The 20,211-nt window shown below is 44.1% G+C and overlaps 1 protein-coding gene across 15 annotated transcripts in view; it reads right to left on the bottom strand.

The window, feature by feature from the left end:
- mycbp2 (MYC binding protein 2) overlaps positions 1-19,805 on the bottom strand; it is a 56,480-nt gene extending 36,675 nt beyond the window's left edge. For 11 of the 15 annotated variants that reach the window (XM_076746818.1, XM_076746820.1, XM_076746825.1 and 8 more), the window contains exons 1-18: positions 19,095-19,805; positions 17,023-17,098; positions 11,077-11,292; positions 9,469-9,622; positions 9,059-9,255; positions 7,610-7,852; positions 7,094-7,165; positions 6,682-6,778; positions 6,513-6,586; positions 4,376-4,514; positions 4,114-4,190; positions 2,381-2,585; positions 2,109-2,273; positions 1,776-1,934; positions 1,473-1,677; positions 1,158-1,303; positions 550-660; positions 85-189 (exon numbers count right to left, since the gene is read on the bottom strand). In XM_076746818.1, coding sequence (XP_076602933.1) covers positions 85-189; positions 550-660; positions 1,158-1,303; positions 1,473-1,677; positions 1,776-1,934; positions 2,109-2,273; positions 2,381-2,585; positions 4,114-4,190; positions 4,376-4,514; positions 6,513-6,586; positions 6,682-6,778; positions 7,094-7,165; positions 7,610-7,852; positions 9,059-9,255; positions 9,469-9,622; positions 11,077-11,292; positions 17,023-17,098; positions 19,095-19,366 — 2,713 coding nt within the window. In that variant the 5' untranslated portion in view covers positions 19,367-19,805. The remainder of the gene's footprint in view (positions 1-84; positions 190-549; positions 661-1,157; positions 1,304-1,472; positions 1,678-1,775; positions 1,935-2,108; positions 2,274-2,380; positions 2,586-4,113; positions 4,191-4,375; positions 4,515-6,512; positions 6,587-6,681; positions 6,779-7,093; positions 7,166-7,609; positions 7,853-9,058; positions 9,256-9,468; positions 9,623-11,076; positions 11,293-17,022; positions 17,099-19,094) is intronic. The other 4 variants (XM_076746819.1, XM_076746832.1, XM_076746822.1 and 1 more) reach the window with 3 other exon arrangements.
- Positions 19,806-20,211: the final 406 nt, after the last annotated feature.

Here is a 20,211-nt window from a genome sequence, read left to right as displayed (position 1 = left end):
AGAGGAGGTGGGCGGGACAGCCAGGTTTTGAGACGAGTCAAAGGGGTGTCTCTGCACCCGTTGAGTTAGTGAAGACCGTAGTACCTTTGTGCTTGTCCCGTTTATGCCTTAGTGCCTGAAGGGGTCTTATTCTGGCTAGGGCCTGCTCACGCTGGTTCATAAAAATGGGACCAGGAAAAACAAGGGGGCCTGGGGGAGAAAGAAACTTTCACATGCATGCAAAATGCTCACAAATGGGAAAGAACACATGATAATACTACACCACAACAATGCACACACGCTGAAAAATAAGTAAGACACAAGCAAGGGGGAAGTCACCAAGGCACGACACCCAAGCTCACTCAGCACTTACTCAAAACTAAAAAAAAGGGGTGGACATACTGTTTGTAGCTTCACTCTATTCGCTAACCTCCACTCCCACCTTCTCGCTCGCCCTGAGCCTGCGTTTGATTCTCTATCAAAGAAATCTTAACTTCATAAAGCAAAAAAAGAAAAGAAAAATAAAAAACCCACACCGCCCTTCCATAATCCTGTTTCGCCTGATCGTACCTCTGCCCTCCTCCAGCCTGTGGCGGCGGTTGATCCTCTGTCGTTTCTCCTCCTGACGAATCTGAATGTGCTCCTCAATGTTTACTCCTGGAGGGGGAGGGACAGGCACAGCTGAAAACACAAAAGGCCCCAGGTACAGGCAGCCCAGACAGGATGCAGGAGGAGGAGGAGGAGGAGGAGGAGGGAAGACAGAGCAGAGCAGAACAAAACAAGACACACATCAATGAGTGATGGGGAGACATGATGGAGAAGCAATGACTCTGCACAACAAAGACAGAAGGATGAGCGACGTGTGCGAAACACTGCTTCCAAGCAAATGCAACAGATAGAATGATATGTGGAGCATAAGCGATGTGCTGGCATAGCTCACATGGATATATAGCTTGCACACATCCCTGCTGAAGACTGAATACAATGTACTGCAAACCGAAAATGGAAATATCACATCACATATGTATGTGCATGAGAGCTTAACATGCATGTGACTTGATCATTTGTAGTGAAATGTCAACAGTGTGAGCGGTGACACAGATAAGGTGTAAATATTGTATGAATGACACAGCAAAACAGGGAGAACATGACGTCGTGTAGGATGACAGCTGGCATACCTAGCAGCAGGTCCAGAGGAATCATCTCCTTCACAGCATCAAAGATACCTCTCTGTCTGGCCTCTTGACCATCCAGCTCCCTGGCACAGGCCTTGCAACAGCCACACGCCGAGCAGCCAGACTCTCCAGACCCACAGCCACAGATGCTGGTTGGTGGACGAATAGACAGGAGCAAACACAGGTAGAAAAAATATTATATTCCCATAGTTGAGAAGATCGTCCCCAGTCATCCCAGTCAGATGAGCATTTTGTGATTCCTGACAGGATTAACTGATAAACACAAGTGACCCTCTCCCAGGTTTTGCGTCCTCTTACCCTCCTGGTACTCTGTCTGGCCGTCCACTGCTGACACAGCTGGCACCGTAGCCAGTGCAGTCTCCACACACCGTGCAGACCATACACTGGTCCAGCTTCCACTTGTGCATGCCTGGCTGGCACATCATGCTCTTCTCTTCCTTCTCTTCCAGCTCGTCCTCCAGGTCTTCATCCATGGCTGTGGCCATGCTCTCCACACCGAACGCTGCAACAAATGCACACACGGACAGGATTGAGCATAGTACAAGGGCAATGTACAGCATGTGGGTATATGTATTTGTTTGTGTTTTTCCGTCTGCTCACTTTTCCCTGCTTGGCTCATGGATCCAGTGTCTCTGCCACACTGGCCCTTGTTATTCACGCCAAATGTCCACACTTCACCACTCTTGGTCAGAACACACGTATGGGCCTTACCCATGGCAACCTGAGTTACAAAGTGACCTTTCAGGTCTGTCACCTGGCCTATGGAGAAGAAAATAGTGATTATGATCAAAGTGAATAACATGGCTTCTAAAGGAGATATATTTTTAGACAACTTAATGTTTATTCTTAAAAAGTCTTTAATCTGTCTTTATCCACATGCAGAAACTGACAAGAAGCTGAGGATTTGAAACAGCCCTGTCCCAGTTAACTCACAGGTGCTGTCGCTGTAAATAGCATCTTTGCCAAACATGTAGAGCTCTCCATCCTTGGTGACAATGCTGCTGCTGCCATTGTTACACGCTGTGTACACCGCTGTCTTCGTCTCCAATTTGATCATCTTCTTGGGCTTGTACGGCTTGGGCTGTCTGCGGCTTTTAGCTGCAAAGGCACAAACACAAAAACAAAAATAGACATGACCTTCGGAACTTTAACCGGAAGCTGTGTGAATTGTTGAACTTTTTGCAGATAGTTTGAGACTGTCTTACTGGACTCTCCATCCTCTCCCTTGCTGGCAGAGCCCGTAAAGAACACACTTCCGTCTTCGGCCACAAGCAGCGCGTGAGAACCGTCATGGCCGACAGAGAACTGCGCAATCTTGGGGGACTTGGTAACAGGCAGTTCCACCCATTTACCTGCAGACGGGCCACCCTGTTTTATACCCAGGCTCTGGTACTTTCCTGTGTAGTAAATCTACGAGAGAAAGATGAGGGAAGGAGATCAAACAGAGTGAAAATGAAAAAAAAAAAAAGATCAGGAATAATGGTTTTTCATCTTCTCATAGTGGTCAGTTTTGAGGAGTCAAGGATCTACAGTATGTCCACTTGTGGCAAAAGCTTATTTAAGGTGCCACTGTAGCAGCCAACAACCCTGCTACAGAGTTCAACGGTGTTCTTAATGAGGACCCTCTGTTTTCTGATGCTATTTTCAGCCTGAACACAGCCTTAGACTGTGTGTGTAGTACTTTACCCATTCAAACAAGAGGGATGGTACACACTCAAAGTCTGCTGCTGGAGGTGAGGGAATTTTTATAACTCCAATCATCTGACATTCACTTTGAAAATTACACAATCGCAAACAGCACTGCATGCGGAGAAATGGAAGCCTGTAAGCCATAAACAGACGGCCTTTGAATCTTCTCTTAATATCACATGTCTGGCATAATTTCCAGCCCAAGTGATGAGTGAACTTTGTGCCAAGACACAGGTCAGCTGCTCCTATTTTTACTCATCCAGCCGGCCTGGGTTCGGGTAATCTGCAGATAAAGTGTGCTGTGAGATTAGGCCTCTACACAGACACAGGCAACTGCACGGGACTACTATCTACAAAAGAAGCGCAGTGCACCACACCTACAGTGCAGACACACACCCAGCCACACCTTCCACACACCCAAACAAACAACATAGTTAGCATTCTCTTCTTACTGGCACGGTCGGAATAAAAATGTGAACTATCTTTCCCAACAAAGCACTGCTCTACTACAGTGATCAGGCGTACTTGGTTCAATCATGAAGACCCTGCAGTCTAAGAGTCAAACACTGAGCCAATTCCTCTGCACTATTTACCTTTATTCAAATGTGTTAATATGTATATCCAAGTTTGTGTTTCTACTCTTATATAAACTCCGTTACTTGCAGTAAGCCCTTATATGTTTTCCTGAAAGTGGACATTACACTATAGGCCAGAGCCACTGCTTAGCTGGGTGAAATACTCTAATCACTTCCAGTTAGTTAAGCACAGACGTCACTTTATAAGCTCAGGGTGCATATAACCACTAACAAGAGTTACGTCCAGAGCACAATAAACAGTGCAAAGAGCATGAGACATCCAAGCACAGCTCCCTCATTCTGGATTATTTAAAGACAGTTTAGCTTAGAGGGCCACTGAATATTTCCAAAACAAGAAGACATGTCTTATTTTTGTGCTTTAGTACAGCCTGACTGTAGGAAAATCTGACAATAGCTAACTGCATACAGCTGTTTTGAACTACGGGAATGTTAATTTTGTACGATGGGATTCATGTGACCAGTGTAAGATATAAGGAAGACAGAACAATGAAACACAATTAATTTAGAGTCTATTCCCCCAGGTTCACCCTCTAAAGTGCCTGGCCTGTCATTAGCAAGACAAAAGCTGTTAGAGCCCGGCGGCTGGAACGGTTCCAACTTTCATTTTTCTCAAACATTGTAGGTACACCACCAAAGAACATGTTCCTTCTCACCTTCCCCGAGGCAGTTTTCATCAGAGCAAACTCCCTGCCCGCTCCAAGCAATGCTGCCTCTTCATCAAAGCCAGTGCCTAAGAGAACAACATACTATTTAGAGACAAATACACAGAGAGACAAGGTTTGGAAGTATGCGTCCTCTTTATTCCTTTGAATGCCCTCTGACACACAGACACGCATACGTACAGTATAAGCAGGTGTATGTATGCATATGAAAATCACTACCCACAGCCTCATAGTGATATTGTGTATCACTTACTGATGATGTGCAGATCCTTCTCGAGGTCAAAGAGAGAGATGCCGCAGGCGTGCAGACATTTCCTTGCCAGCTTGAGCTGCAGTTCCTGCTGCAGGGCCGGGTCTGAACTCATAGTATAGATCCGCACCACAAAACCATCCTGCAGGAGTCAGGGCCAACAGGAGGAAAAGCGGTTTAGTTTGATGACTCAACATTGCTACAGCGTGCTGTTTAGAGTCCATCTAACAACGCTGAGACACAAGAAATCCCAGATTTAATGAAAACGTATCCCCACTCCACCTGACTGAATGTGATCATCAAAGTGAAACAAGCTCTTAAAGGAACAGTTCAACAGTTTCAGACATACACATTATACGTATATATTATGGACTTCTAAACATTTGGCTACGCATGTATGAGACGCTGTAAATGCATGTGTCTGTTTTTGTACGGTGGGGAACGAGGTAAACCATTCCAACCACCCACAGGCTCAAAGCTAATGTGCTGGATGCAGTTTGGATTACTGCTTGGATTATAACCATATACAAAATCTGTGCAAACACTTTTTAAAATTAGTGAATACAACAACTTAAAAGCCCAGCCACGTCAGATAAAAGTCTATCCATTTAGCTTAACAACAACATGAAGTATGTGACATCCATGGACAGCTCGCACTCAGTGCAGAGCACCGAGCAAATAACCAATGATACAACTGCCAAAGATGTGGGTTAGTCAGACTACAGGGGATGTGGCTGAGAGGGACAATTTACAGGGAAGGAAGAGAGTAGAGAGAGACACACAACATGAAATAACTGGGAGACAACAGGGACACAAAAAAGGATGAAGGGCAGCATGGGGATGATCTGGTTTCCTCTGTGTGGTAATGATGACAGACTCATCTATTGTGCTTTTGATCCCTGTAGAGCACTTGTGTCACTCAATTCAATAAATAAGCCCCTCTGTTCCCCCCACCTCCCTGACTTTTCTTCGCTACATGTTACCTTCTTCCTCTGACTTTCCCCCTGACCTCCTATTGTTTACCCACATCATCTTCTTCACAGCATCTGAAACGCCCGCACTGTGTGCCTCAGGTGGTTCACCTCAACTGTTAAGCGGTTTGTGCAGTGGTTGCATTTGCTGACTGCTCACTAAAAATGCATGTAGCTTCTGAGGACCCCCCCCCCCCCGACACACCCACACCCACACACACACACACACACACACACACACACACACACTATCCTTGATTAGCCTAGAAACTGCTATCCTGGAGGAAGGCTAGCTCCAATGGCAGCTATATGAATTGCACATCTCCCCCTCCCCCACTCACATTACGGAGTGCTTATGCAGATAACTGCTTGAGAGATTAAGCTCTCTGGAGAATATCAACATCTGGTGCCACTGCCCTCACTGCCACGCCCACATACACACAACACACACGCATAGAAACACAGACACAGCTACACCCCTTCTGTGGCACAGCTGGTGATCAGCTGAGGGCCATTCAAAGAGAGATGAGGCCCTCTACGGCAGGGGAAGTGACAGATGCTTCACAGGGCAGTTCAAGAGGAACGACTACTCTCATTTTAACTCGCAAAAGATTTGGTTTTCATGAGCGGAACAACACAGATTGAAAGATAGCTTACTCAGTTGCACTAGATAAAAAAAAGGTAAGAAATGAGGAGCAGGAAATGGTTTGATTGCCCTCGTGTGTATATATAATTGATGACAAGGGGGATGACCACGCACAGGCAAAAAAAGCTCAGTGACTAACACCTCTCTGAGACTGAAAGTGACTCTATCGGCCCATAACTTAACCGCTGTAGCTCAGGATGACCAAGCCAATGAGTGTTCTTGAGTGCAACTGAGTGCCCGTGGGGAGTTTAACAGCACCGCAATCTTATGAGACTATAAATGCACATAAAGGCATAATAAAGTCCAGTCTCTCCACCGCTTTTCCAGCAGACATAGGCAATTTTTTTTCTGGCTTCAATTAGACTCGTAGGGGACCTCCTGAAGATGCTGAGAATTTCCCTCACTGATAGGGATTCACTTTCAAACTTCACTTTAAAATCTTTCTTCTTGTGAAGTGCTCAGGAGAGATGATGCATGTTACAGTCACGATGACGAGGAGCTTTAGCAGGAACATTAAACTTACATCTTTACAGGCTGCAATCTGGTTGATGTACTCTCCATCCGTGAAGATGATGTTCTGTCCGTCTGAATGTTGACCTGCAAAGAGAAGCAAAGCAATGGTGAATATCCCCGAATTTTGATGACTTAACTCCCGTGAGCTATTTCTGAATCAGCTTTTTTTTTCTTTGCACCTGGCATGATGACAGTCCCCTCATGCTCCAGAGTCTCAGGGTTGATCTTGATGGCTGACATAGTGTGGTTACTTGCATCCCGATACAACAAGTACCCCTGAAAACACAACAAAAACACTGCTGCTGATCTGCAATCTGTAATGTAAACCTCAGAGCTGACTTAAAAATAGTGTTGATAATGATAAAGATGACGCTGGATTTAAACAAGTTACAAATAGTCTGACACGTCTCCCTGTCGCACTGTCAGCACTTTCAAATATAAAGTTTTCAGCTGTTAAAACTCAGGAGTCCAATACTAAAGTTACCACTAACGAAGAGTAACCAACATCGCTGAAGTCACATGGAGGCCTACTGTCAGATTAAATGTGACCTGAACATTTTACGTACTCAAAGCTTCTTCAAAGCCACCTACCTGAGCAAAGCCCAGCCATGATCTCTTCTCCTTTCGATTCCTGATGCGAGACGTGGAGTTGTACACATGGCCCTGCGGGGCATTGATAGCACATGAGCAGACCATCACAAACACCGACAAAGCTTAATTTAGTGTTGGCACATGAAAAAAACAGCAGACGACTACAAACGCGGGTCATTCATCCCTTTAAAGCGAGAGAGTTTTCTGTTTCAAAGCAGAATCACGGCTGTGTTTTAGCATGGTTCTCTACTGCTGACACAAAACTACTGCTGCTAGCAGACAAGCTCCAACTGGCACAAACTCTATACGGTGCCTTTGTGTTTCAACTTGATTTTGTCACATGATCCCGTGCACAACAGTCAATAAAGGCTTAAAACCAGTGTCTCATTTGGGTAGATAAAGAGCTGCTGCGAGCACTCCACTTTCTTGCATATATCAGACACAGACATACATCTCAGTTGCCAGTTTATATGATAAACCTTGCAGACCCAACATGCAGCTTCGAGCGCGACGTACCCTGACAGTGCCACTGTATCCAGACCCCACTTTGTAGAGGCCGTCCTTGCAGAGCAAGTAGAGGAAGGAGCCATCAGTCTGTAGAAGACAGCGCTCATCCTCGTCAATGACCACCTCTTTCAGGACCCACTTGTTCATCAGGGCTGCGCGTTTGATGCCATTCCCAAACCAGTCCTGGATTTGAATCTTTCCCACCAGGACAGCCTGTACACTCCTCTGTAGCGCGTTCAGTATGGTGGGCACCTGGGGAGATTTAGGAAGATGAGGAGCTGGAAGATTGCAGGATGGCAAACCTCTACTGTGACATAATGGAGTGTGTTTTCAGATGGGAACTGGCTACTGAGCGTTCTTCTCTGACTGAGACTGTAGTTACTGTCCTGTACTGTTCGCCTTACTCTCATTTTACCTGAATGCATTTTCACACACACACATATTTCTCACATCATTTCCATGGCGGGTATAACACACACATGGCTGATCTCACCATTAACACACACACAAACAAACACAGAGGCGTGTGCAGGCCGTCAGCCCACCTGCCATTCTGATGATTCACAGTCCAGTCAATGCCTGAAAGATGAGCAACCGGGAAAAACACACACATTCACTTACACACTCACTCACACACTCGCACAGGCCTGCATCTATAGGGGATCAATGTGTGAGGCTATAAAATCCCTCCGCAGCCCTGGTCAAGTGTAGGAATTTTATCCATATGCAGGTAAAGGCAAACCATTTGTGGTCGCAAAGCCTACATGAAAGCATGTACTGTGCAGGTTAGTTTTAGTTTTTAAAGAGGGAGAAATTTAAAAAAAGACAGAAGAGAGAGAGGACAAGCTAGAGATCCAGAGATCGAAGCAAACAGAAGACCAGCTAATTGGCATAAGAATGCAGGAAGGGTAATGTAATCAAACAGCGGCCTGACATTTTCCAAAACTCAATTTGTGCAGTCCAGACACTCCCGAGTCTCTCTGCTCACAGCGAATGCATGCAGGAGCCAGAGGGTATTTTTCCCCTCTAAAATGCACTTTGGTGATCTAAAGCATTTTTACTAATCTGAAGGAAAAGCTTGGATAATAGACGGGTACAAATGTCTTGAAGGAGGTGGTTTAGATGACATGACAAGTCAAATTGCGTATAAAAGAACAATGTCAATACAGCTTGTGCTTCACTGAATACAAACAGCAGGGTCACCTGGAATTCCTCTTGTGAGATAAAGACGTTTGTTCAGTGTGAGTCAGTGGTGTGAACAGGTGGTCAGTACAAAGGTAAGATCTCATTATCTGTAGTTACTCGTGCCAGGAAAGCCGAGCATAACAAAACAAGCCAAGTGCAAAGCAGAGTTTGGACTGGCTGACTCGTATTTAACTTACTCCAAGAGATGCAAAGTTCAACATGAAGAGCGTAGTCAGTTCGCCAAATGCAGCCCAATTTAAATTGGTTAATCACCTGTATCGTCTGGCAGGCGTGGCTGCCGTTGTTGGTGAGGATGGCAGAGACAGCCTGCAGGATTTTGCCGGTGTCACCCCAGGCCACGACCAGACTGAAGAGGCAGGCGCAGGACAGAGCAGTGATGGCCTGTCCTGTCGGGTCATTGGGTCCTGTGCTCCGGACCGTGGTCTCCAACAACAACTGGAAAAGAGACTCTGAGCACGCATAGAAGCAGAGGGAAGGTTAGACATTTGTAAAGAGGATGAACAAAGTATCTGAAACAAATTACAATATACTGCAGTCCAATACAAACCAGCATCTAACTACAGCCTCAAAATGATCATCAGGTTGCAAGAACATATTTTTGAAAATACATTGTGTTCACATGTGCCGAAAAAACTCTTATGTGTGCGCCTTTTCAGCCTTACCCAGCACATCAGGAGGCTCAGTCTGAAAGCCCTCGGGCTGTTGTCCCTGCAGCATGTCCAACAAGGCCTGCAGGCTACGCAGGCACAGCGAGGGGTGAGAGAACCGAGTCTCCTTAATCAGCTCAAATACCCCACACAGCCCAATGCCGATGATCTGCACACACACAGAAAGACACGTTTCTACGAGCAAATGGACGTCATGCTGTCACACCGCGGTCCAAGTCGGGCTCGGTAAGCTGTGATTACCACTTTGCACGGCAAATGAAGATGAGACAAACTGACATTGTGCATAGAAGCAGTTTTAAAAACAAAAAACACTTTCTGTCCACTACTTTCAGCTTGTAGTACTCGAACTGAAAAACAACTGCTAAACTGATTCTTGGAGTGGATGATTTCTTTAAATAGCAAGGCCTCATCAAACAACCTACATTTAGCTGGGGGGGCTGCAGTATGTACAGTTACTCCCGCTTCAACATCCACTATTAACATTTTGAATAATGACAGACCCGCTGGAGTGCATGGGGAAGGGAGACAGGCAAAGGAGTTTGGCCTAGAAAAGGATGTCGTTCTCTCTCTCAGTATGGCTCGTTAGTGAGTCAAATAATGCTTTAATGTTCCTTCCTGTCTCAGCGAAGAACTTGTTTTGGAACAGTGAAATGAAAGCTCAGCATCAGTGTATAACCAATGACAAAAGCACAACAGAAGAGACAAACAGTAGATGAGACCAATGCCGATTGGAAAAGACAGAAAAGTGATTCTAAAAAACTTATTCTAGCTTGATCAATTTATGTAACTGACATTATATTTTGCCAAGGCTTACAGGCACTCTGTCAGTGTTACTTTTTTTAAATACACAAGTACACGCGCACACACACACAGCAAAAAATCTCAACACATGTCTTGTTAACAAGTGTTATTCAAGCAGAAATTTAAACTAAACTACCCCAAAATATTGTATCGGCAGCAGGCATTTAATTTAGAGGATAAAATGGACAAAGCGTTCCTAGTTTACAAAATTAAACCTATCCATCTGTGACCTCTTGACCAATGACAGTGAGCAGAAAGTTGAAACTGTTATGCACGCTGCTAACACAGAACTGCACAATAACTGTGCTGTCACACTGTATAGACATTTGTCCTGTTGTAGTGAGCCTCCAGAGTGCATGACAGAAAAAGAAAAGTAGGGCATAATTCAGATAACGTGAAGGCATCACTGTTGCCTAATCCTAAACTATGTTGTACAATTGATGTTCAGCTCATTTGCGGCGCTGCTGCTGCTGCACTTGGATGACAAGCGAACAGGTGACTCCTCAGATTTGCAGGAAGGACGTCGCCTTTTACGAGAAATAGTTGACTTTTCAAATAAAAGCCGACAGCCCTGAGTAATAGAGATAAACAAGTAGGCTCACAGTAGAAGAGGGAGGGGATGGGGGTTTCAAACCTCTGTTAAAGTGCCTCCAAATACTACAACAATAAAAAGGATGTGCCCTACATACAAGCCCAGGGAGATGAAGGATTGTTGCAGATAAAGAGCACAGGCTGGCTCTCGCCTTGATACTGTGCACTACTACCACCACACAAGCAGCCAGTACTATAGCCCGTTCACACCTTTGGCAGCTTCACGGCTGGCTCGCGGTACTCTTCCTCCTCCTCACTGTCTGAGTCGCCGCTCTGCACCGAGCTCCTGGAAGCCAGCGCTAGGGAGGCCTCTCTCTGCTGCCAGTCCAGCACACAGTGCCGCACGTTGCAGTAGACATTGAATGCAGATGGGTTGCTGTGCAGCTTGATGTCCGGCACACAGAGGGCTCCATCCAGACTCTCAGCCTGTGGAAAAACAAGAGTGGTGGGTGGTCAGCAAGATGAGCAAAACCTTTTCTTGGTGACCACAAGTATGATATATATATATTTTTTTTTTTTTTTGCTGGATTCTCATTTATAAACAGCAATGTCTATTCTATATCACATCTAACTGAAGAAAGTCCCGAGCGACCCCAACAAGTAGGCTAATTTTTCATCTGATTTTCTTTGGCTTTGCAAGGAAAATCACATCTGAGGCAGAAGCTCCCAAATCTAAACCTAAGGGACTCGAGGCAGATGTTCGCTGTTACGTTTGTCTTGAAACAAAATTATATAACTACAATGGGTTGGGAGTGTAAAACCTCGGCTCAACACAGTTCTGCTTTATGCAATCGGTTTCTGTCATTGTCCTCATGTCTAGTCAGTGACACAGTCGTGACATGAAATGACGCCTCCTTTTTCTTTGACTCCTCAGGAAGCTCACTTTTGTACACACTGAGCTTGGCGAGTGTTTCGAGATCAGCTCCACACAGACATCGCTGTTACAACATGGCTTACCCAACGTTTTACATAACCACTGCAGACGGTTTTCAACTTAAACTTGAACACAGCATTGACATAGGATCACGTTATTAGCTGACTGTTGCCTATTTTATATTTTGGGCACTTAGGGAGAAATATTAGCTTTCATTTGAAGCCCTGTTTTCTGGCCAGCTGGCAAACTCTGGTCCAACATTCAGTGTCCTTCAGCTCTGTTTTTGGTCTCTTCCAACTCCAGAGGGAAACATCCGGCTCTTTAGCTGCTAAATGCTCCACTGTGGTAATTGCTTAATGTGTGCGTCGAAAAAGTACAAAGTAAAAAATTCAATTACTACCTGGAAGTCTCAGAAAGTTGTCTAAGAAGAGACAAAGCCTTTACGATTTGAGAGTGAGTTCAAAGTTAACTAAAGAACTAAAGCTAAAGAACAATGTATTTCAGCCAAAGGAGTGAATTTATGTGAGGAACTGAAAGCATCACTCAGTCAACGCTTGGTTTTATTTATTTCAGTGAATAAATAATAATAACCTTCACTTCACAGCAGCCTTCACACTGGAAACAATGAGTTGAGACTCGCTATAAAGCTGCAAATTTCAGCGATAATTCTCTGGAGTTTGACACGACAAGCAACCCCTCTCGCACTGCCACACTGTTTTCACATCATCATTTCATACATGAGTGTTGTAAAATGCTGGTTAAAGCCACTTTAATGGTCATTTTGGGAGGCTTTAGTTACTGGCGGTGTTGTATTGTATTGCTTTATACTACGAGGAAGAGTTTTACCGCCAGTGCACCATGTAAATATAAATAAGCTGGACAAGTCAGATGGGGAAAATTTACAATAAAATCATTACAGCAAAGCTTAAGCACTTACAACCAAATAATCATTAAGATTAGAGAAACAACACTCCACAGAGAAACGTGATAAGCTAACTGATAAGCTTTCTCCATCCCACCGAGCAAGGCATTTTTAACTACAGTCCTGCGCTACCTCCAGAGAATCCTATTGATCCACTGTGCCTCTCTTGCAGTGTTGCGCTTTTGGCATCACAATCACAGAGGTGATGTCATCTATTTGGGTAGAGAGGTCACTCATTCTCAGCTCAAACCAGTGGGGAGGATATGAGCTGCCCTCTCATCCACGAGCACTGTCTACGGCGCTCCTGCCTGCCTGCCTGCTGGAGCAGCATTTGTCACAAAGTGACTGCAGAGCATTCGCAAAGGGGCACATCGCCTGGAAAGAGCATTTCAAATGATTTAAAACAGAGAGATGCTGTAATAACCCAAACCTATAAAGCAAAGGAGAGATAATGGGTTTCTGGGGAGATGACAGGAAAACAAAAGGGTGGAGTAGAGACCAAAACACTGCATGCTGCAGCTGAGCATGTGAGACAGGAACCTCAGCCTTTCTGGCCCATACCCACGAGGAGGGTCCCTAATAAGATTGTGGTGGTTGATTTGTCGAATATTCTGAGTATTTCATGTCAGAGCTGCTTGTTTGTAGGAGGCAGGGGTTTGTGTGTTTGCCTGCATGTGCATAGAGGGCACATCGCTATTCTCCTCGGTTGACAAAGTCTATCAGGAGCTTAAAAATTATGTCCCTGCTGTGCAAAATCCATACAGCCAACACCAATTCCCACAATTCCTAGGGATCCGCAGCACAGGGGAAGCCATGCATGCTGAGGCAGGAGGTCTGTCCAGGATTAAAATCATCATAACTTGTTGAATTTTCAACAGATTGTAAAGCGGCTTGGTTTGTTACAAATGCCAGACGTGTTATATATCCAATAAATTAACCATACATATCCAGTGTCTCAGCCGGACTGTGCAGAGCTGCAGTGGAACAGTTACGCATTCTGGTAAAATCATCTTACAGATTTGTACAAATAAATGACTTTGGGCTGCATGTTTACACAAGAGAGAGGACAATACACATTTAGATCCAACCTCATATATCAGTAAATGTACAAAAAGATTGATGATGATTGACAACACTTTCAGCATTTTACTGAAATATAACTTTGACTATAAAAAAATGTTATAAATGTATATTAATGATACTGTATGTAGGCCTATGATGACAGAAATTTGCTGGGATATGTGCTCCTCATTTGAAGCGTAATATACAGATACAATCCTTCACAAGGCCACAGCTGAATCCAATTCTATCATCATCATCATCAACAACATTATCTGAAGCAATTATATCCTGACTTTTACTTCTTAACTCCAAAAATGATGGATCTTGCAATTTCCATCATGCAACTGGACAGCATCTTTCAACACTCTGTTACACACCCAAGTCTTTCCAGCTCCACGCCTCCAGACTGTTTGCGATGGATGTTTCAATTTTGGGTGAACATCCCTTTCGTCACAATCGACAATTTCTGATATGTTCCGCTACATCTGATCTTGTAAACGGAACATGAAGCAGCTGAAACGAGGTCTTCGTGCCGCTGGTGAAAACTGTAAGGGACAGGTCGAACGAGAGTTGACAGCTCCCGATTTAAAGCTGAGCAAATCATCAGAAGCTTGTCGTTAAAGCTGAAACCTTCAAGCGACGTCAGGATGCACATTAGCAAAGGCAGACAGAAACATGCAATGAGCTGCTGATGTTCTGTGCTTTCTTCACACTTTGTTATAGCACCGACCCATCACGCAAACATGCTGCTCACCTGATGTTCTGTTTTCTGTTTCGGTCTGCACTTCACTGCTGGTTTAATGGCCATCGAAGAGCTTCGGAGAGCTATAGAAACCCTGACCACACTTAGACAGCTACACATTTCAGATTGCTGGCTTAGCGGAAAAATGAGGGGGGGAAAATAAAAGCTGTCGTCCAAAGCAGAAGCTCAAGGCGGAGTGATTGCTAGTTTGCGTGACCACATCAAATGAATAAATACGTAATGAGAGACTATTAAAACCCTTAATATTCATCCAATGATCCCTCATGATGTCAAAGACAGACCATGCCTGTCTTTACTCAGACTCAGCCTTTGACTACACAAAATCATGTCTTGTCTTCTATAAATTGTGTTCACATGCAGCTATTTTGCATTAGAAATGACCTGCAATATTCAGTTTAAATACAGAAAGTAGTGTGACACATCTACAGTACCACAAAAAGGTAAGATATGCAGAAGGTGGATGGGTACGTCCTTGCATCTTTTTTAATTATGATCACAGCTAACTGGTTTTCGCTGCCTAACCTTTCACTAATTGGAATAACTAGCTGAAAAACAGGAGGCAAATAATGTTCTGCAGATACTACAATATGGGTATCGTGACAGACTGCAGAGTAAAGGCCTGGCACTGCTCGTACACAACACGTTACATCACCATCTTTATTGGGATGATGAGACCCAAATTGCCTTTTGTTGTGACTCCACTTTCACATGACGCAGACAAAAGGAGAGACCCTTTCAAAGCACACTCCTGTCCGACTGTGCCGGTGTGAGAGGCTTGACGGCACTAGAACGAGTACAACACACACAAATAAAGCATGACTGCCCATGCAACTGGCCACGTTATCATGCCTGCCTGTCACCCAGCCTTGCCTACCACTCCACTCTCTGTCTCTTTAGTGTTTCTTCTGCTTTTCCAGGACATCAGCTCACTGACCAAGTCAGCCTGAAGAGAAGTGAACCGACTGGGCCAGTGTACATTGAATTTCCTGTCTGGCATAGTTTTGAGGTGACAGAGCAGCAGGGCCTCTGTCCCTCTCTGCTACTTTTACAATTATCACTTTTGCTTTAGCTTGCCAAGCTGCTGGGACAGAAATCAGTATGATATAGTTAAATCTAACAGTCTTACAGCCCAACCGCAGGGAAGGCTACTCGCTCACTCTCAGAGAAACACAGCAAAGACATGAGTCAATATAATGTGAGTGGATTATATTTGCTGCCATAACTTGAGGATTGACGAGTTAGCCTATGTTGTCCATGCAAGGCCTGCGGGACAAGCAAAAACACAACCACATCCACTGATAAAGACTAGGTTGCCTCTTTGGATGAAGGAGATGGAGGCAGGCAACTGTTGCCGTGGAGATGTGGACCATATTAGGTCGCTCGGCAACAGGCCATCATGCACAAGCCAGAGCCACTCCCATGTGTCTCACACTGTGCCTATCCACGTCTCCAGCCTCATGTGTGGATAGGCTTCCTGGCACCTGACCAGCCCAGCCAATGAAAATAAGGTTTCTGCCCACCACCTTCAGGACTGCAGAGAATCGAACATTATCCTTAATTCTATCATCAATCTGTTAAACTCATTCAGCAGAGAGTCAAACCAGCTGACAGTAGCAAATTAAAACTGTCACCCATATTGTTCTTATTAATATATAGAGACAACGTAAAATACATCAGGTAGTAGATATTTAAAGATGTCTATGAAATGCTTTAAAAAGTACCAATAATGTTGGGTGCGACTATGCCCCCCTATAGATATTGCATCTACTCGTCATTTAATATAAACAATTTACAACCTTGATTAGAAAAAAGTTGCAATGCCAAGTAAAACATAAATACAAAAACAGAATGCAGTCATTTGCAAATAAACAAAACCAAACTGTTCCTGAGTCCATGTAGTAATCTCCTTCATACAATCATGTGTTCACAAAGTGGTGAACCTCTCTCCATCCTTGCTTGTGATCGACTGAGTCTTTCCAGGATGCCCCTTTCATACCCAATCATGATACTATCACCTGTTACCAATCAACCTGATTACCTGTGGAATGTTCCAAACAGGTGTTTTTGGAGCATTCCACATCTTTCACAGTCTTTAGTTGCTCCTGACCCAACTTGTTTGAAACGTGTCGTTGCATTAAATTCAGAATAAGCAGATATTCACAAAAATCGATAAAGCTGATGAGGAAAAACATGAAATATATTGTCTTTGTACTGTTGACAATTCAGTACACATCAAAAAGGATTAGCAAAGTATCCTATTCTGTTGTATTATGTTTTACACAGCATCCTAATTTCTTTTTGAATCAAGGACATATATTCTGTGGTATTATGTATCATGTATTTGTCGAGAGCCATGGTAATTTAATTTAATAAATACTGCAATGTTTTAAAAACAGCAATTGTAAAATGCAGCCTTGTCCTTACAACCCCTGTGAACATATCTATTAACAACATCCAAATATAAATACAGCAATAGCAGCATTACACAGAAGGACACGTGTAATATTCTGGGACAATTGGCTGCTGGTCTCTTACCTTTGTTCTTGATTTTACTTTTGACTTCACCTTCTGCCGCCTTTTCAGTTTCTTCTTACTCAAGGCCTTCTTTCCCCTGAAAGTACATAGTGATCACTCAGTATTGCAATACACAGGCCACTGTACGCTTCGGCATACACACAGCATGACATTCAAGACATGTTGACTGCATTATACATGTGATGATGTGATGAGAACGGGAGGTAAGATACTCGTCATCAACACATTCTTCTTCAAGCCAGTCATGATGTTGGAAAAAACTAACTGTTTATCCTTGCATTTGTTTAAATCCATTCCTGGTGTCTTAATGGTGATCTCATTTTCACTTTTTCACCCCGACAGAGGAGCCAACGTCTATCACTGTCAGAGTGTAGCTGTTGTCACCAAACTGTTACTCAGTAATTTGACTTCGCAGAAAATCCATAAATGCTTTTGAACTCTCTCTGAAATCTGTGTTTTGCATGGAGCTTTTTAATGTCAAATTTTACTTGCAAATTGGGCTGCCAATGACAACTGCTAGGGACCACAAACACCTAAAAACAGAAAGGCAGTCCACGAACTGGTAATCATTATTGCTCACTACTAAATACAGAAAAGCAATACATCTTAAATGTGCCGCTGATCAGCTGTTTCATAAGCGGTGATGTCAGGATATTAATCAGGCTACAAAATCAGACAAACACTGATATTTACAATAGAAAGAAAATATCAACAAACCCATAAGAGAGAGAAAAAAAAGACTGGCACTTGCTCCCAAAACAGTTCCCTCCAGCTTGTATGTATCTGTGTGTGCAAGTTGCATCTTAAGCATAAACAACTGCAAGACACTTCACTATCACATAAACAAAGACAGACTGGAATCAGATGTTAGTTCTAAATAGCATGATAACATTGAAACTCTTGATGCACCAGCTGATTTTTTTATTCCTTCTTGCACACTTGTACAGACCTGTGCATTCAGGAGTTGGCTGAGTGCACTGAGAGTAATGTCAGACACTTGAACAGCCCATGCTGAACGCTGGGCACCGTAAATGTAGGGCTGAGAAGAACAGTTCAGTTTGTGAGGGAGGATGCTGCAATCATCCAGCTCTCAGTCTACAACCTGACAGACTGACTGGAATGACGTAACTGTACTGCCCGCTCATGCCAGAAAAGCAAATGAGTTCATCCACCTCCCAACACATCCTCACCCATGCATGTCCACTATTGTGTGTATAAGAGCAATACGCTGTGTTTATGATGCGTTCACGTGAATGTCTGGCCATTATTATCTTCCAGCGTCTTTTAAAATAAATGGCTGGTTTACATTCAGGTGACCTGGGGAAGGGCTGATGCTCCTCAACGTCAGTTAACGTTAGTTAGCTGTCGAAACAGTGACGCCGCTGGGCCTAAATACACACAACTCACTACAACAAATTATATTAAAAGACTTGGTGATACAAATATGGCGACAGCTCAAGCAGTGTCCGTTTAAAGATGTTTAACAAAAAATGTCAGTATTACACGAGGAGCACGTTTGTTTACGTTTAGCTGGCTCCGGCAGCAGCTAACGTTATTGCTCTAAACAAATTGACAAACTGCTGTCATGACAGTTAGCCAGCTAGCTTGTTTTGGATATAAATAATGCGCTTTTTCGGGTCGTTGTGACCTCAGTGGGTATTCATTTTATTTCAGTAAGTCAACGCTGAACGATAACTGAATGCGTAGAGCAGCCAGAGCGCAAACCGCTCGCGTAACACTGGACTTAACGTAACGTTAGCTTAGCACTATCCGATAAGCTAGGGAAGTCAAAGCCAAAATGCTATTCAGTAAGCTGACCCCCGCATGAAAATGCACCCAAATTATGGAGCTCCTGGCTCGTTGTTTGTTGTCAAAACAATGATTTATGTTACAGAAGTCCGACTAACCCAAGAATCGTGTAGCACAATTAACTTAGGTGTAACATTAGCTGATGTTCACAGACGTACCGTTAAGTAAGGGGTTAATGTTAGCTTACGGACGTTAGCGCAGCTAGCCCCAGAAATGACAGACCAGCATCTGCGATATTTATATTTTCCACGTCTGCCACTCACCTTCCTTGATTTATCCCTTGCTCTTTATCGTTGATGGCGGTGGTATAAATCCGCCTGTATCTTTCGGCCAGAGCTCGCCCTGAGAGTAAAAGCTGGTACCGAGTCCGACAATCCGACTGGGCTCCGGGTGTCGGACAAGAACCCATTCCCGAACCAATGGTGGAGAGATCGGCTCCTGCTCCAGAAATGACCCTGACACCCAGCCCCATCGACGGCGATGAGGAGGGCAGAATCCCTCCACCGGCGGCCGCTGCCGCAGCAGCACACATCATCGTTTTGGAGAACAATGCATATATCACACAAAAGATATCACAGCTAGATAATATCTAGCCATCAGATGGAACCCACTTGTCATTAAATCCGCCACATGTCACATTATTTGTCCATTCTAAGTCGCAGAAATACCACAAATAGCATCCACGGTCCCCGGTTATTAGAAACGCAAATTGTAGCCAATCTGGTGGTGCAGCTACAGCGTATGGTCTTCCGATCCGGCCACAGCGTCAACACGGTGCTCGTCTCCTGAAAACATCGCTCCTCAAGCCATAACACATTTTCTTGTGCAATAGCAGAATCGTCAACGTTAATTTCCAAGGATCGCCTTGTCGTGTTTCGGTTTCATTCGTTCCTTGAATATTTCTTGACCCCAGAGAGGCAGCACCCTCAGTTGGGCTGCCATCTTAGCTCCATCATCCCTCCCCTCCCTGCCTGAGTCTTGCGTCGCTAGCATGCCGGGATATTTTCATACGACTAAAACCGGGCGATGCTATCATTGATTTATTTGAACAATTTCCTCCCCGTGTATGCTTATACCGATACACAATTCATTTTTAAACACAATCGTGGAAGAGAATGATGGAATACACATAGTAGACGGACACATCGAGGCTGTTGTAAACTGTCCACAGTTTGCATCTCAACATTTAATTTATAGAGGTCCATCCAGAGCCCCTCCCAGTTTGATCTAAAATTGGCACATTTACATACTTTTATAAGCGATTCTGTGCTTTGAAATCAGCATGAAACACCGACTTGACCTTTAAAAACACTGTTATTTTAGGCCTCTGATTCCCTAGTTTCTTATCTGCTATCATTCACAGTCCAGTAAGTATTGCTC

This window comes from Chaetodon auriga, chromosome 13 (assembly GCF_051107435.1).
Source record: "Chaetodon auriga isolate fChaAug3 chromosome 13, fChaAug3.hap1, whole genome shotgun sequence".
Taxonomy (NCBI): domain Eukaryota; kingdom Metazoa; phylum Chordata; class Actinopteri; order Chaetodontiformes; family Chaetodontidae; genus Chaetodon; species Chaetodon auriga.
The sequence above is the reverse complement of the archived record's forward strand: the minus strand, read 5'-3'. Positions and strand labels throughout refer to the sequence as shown.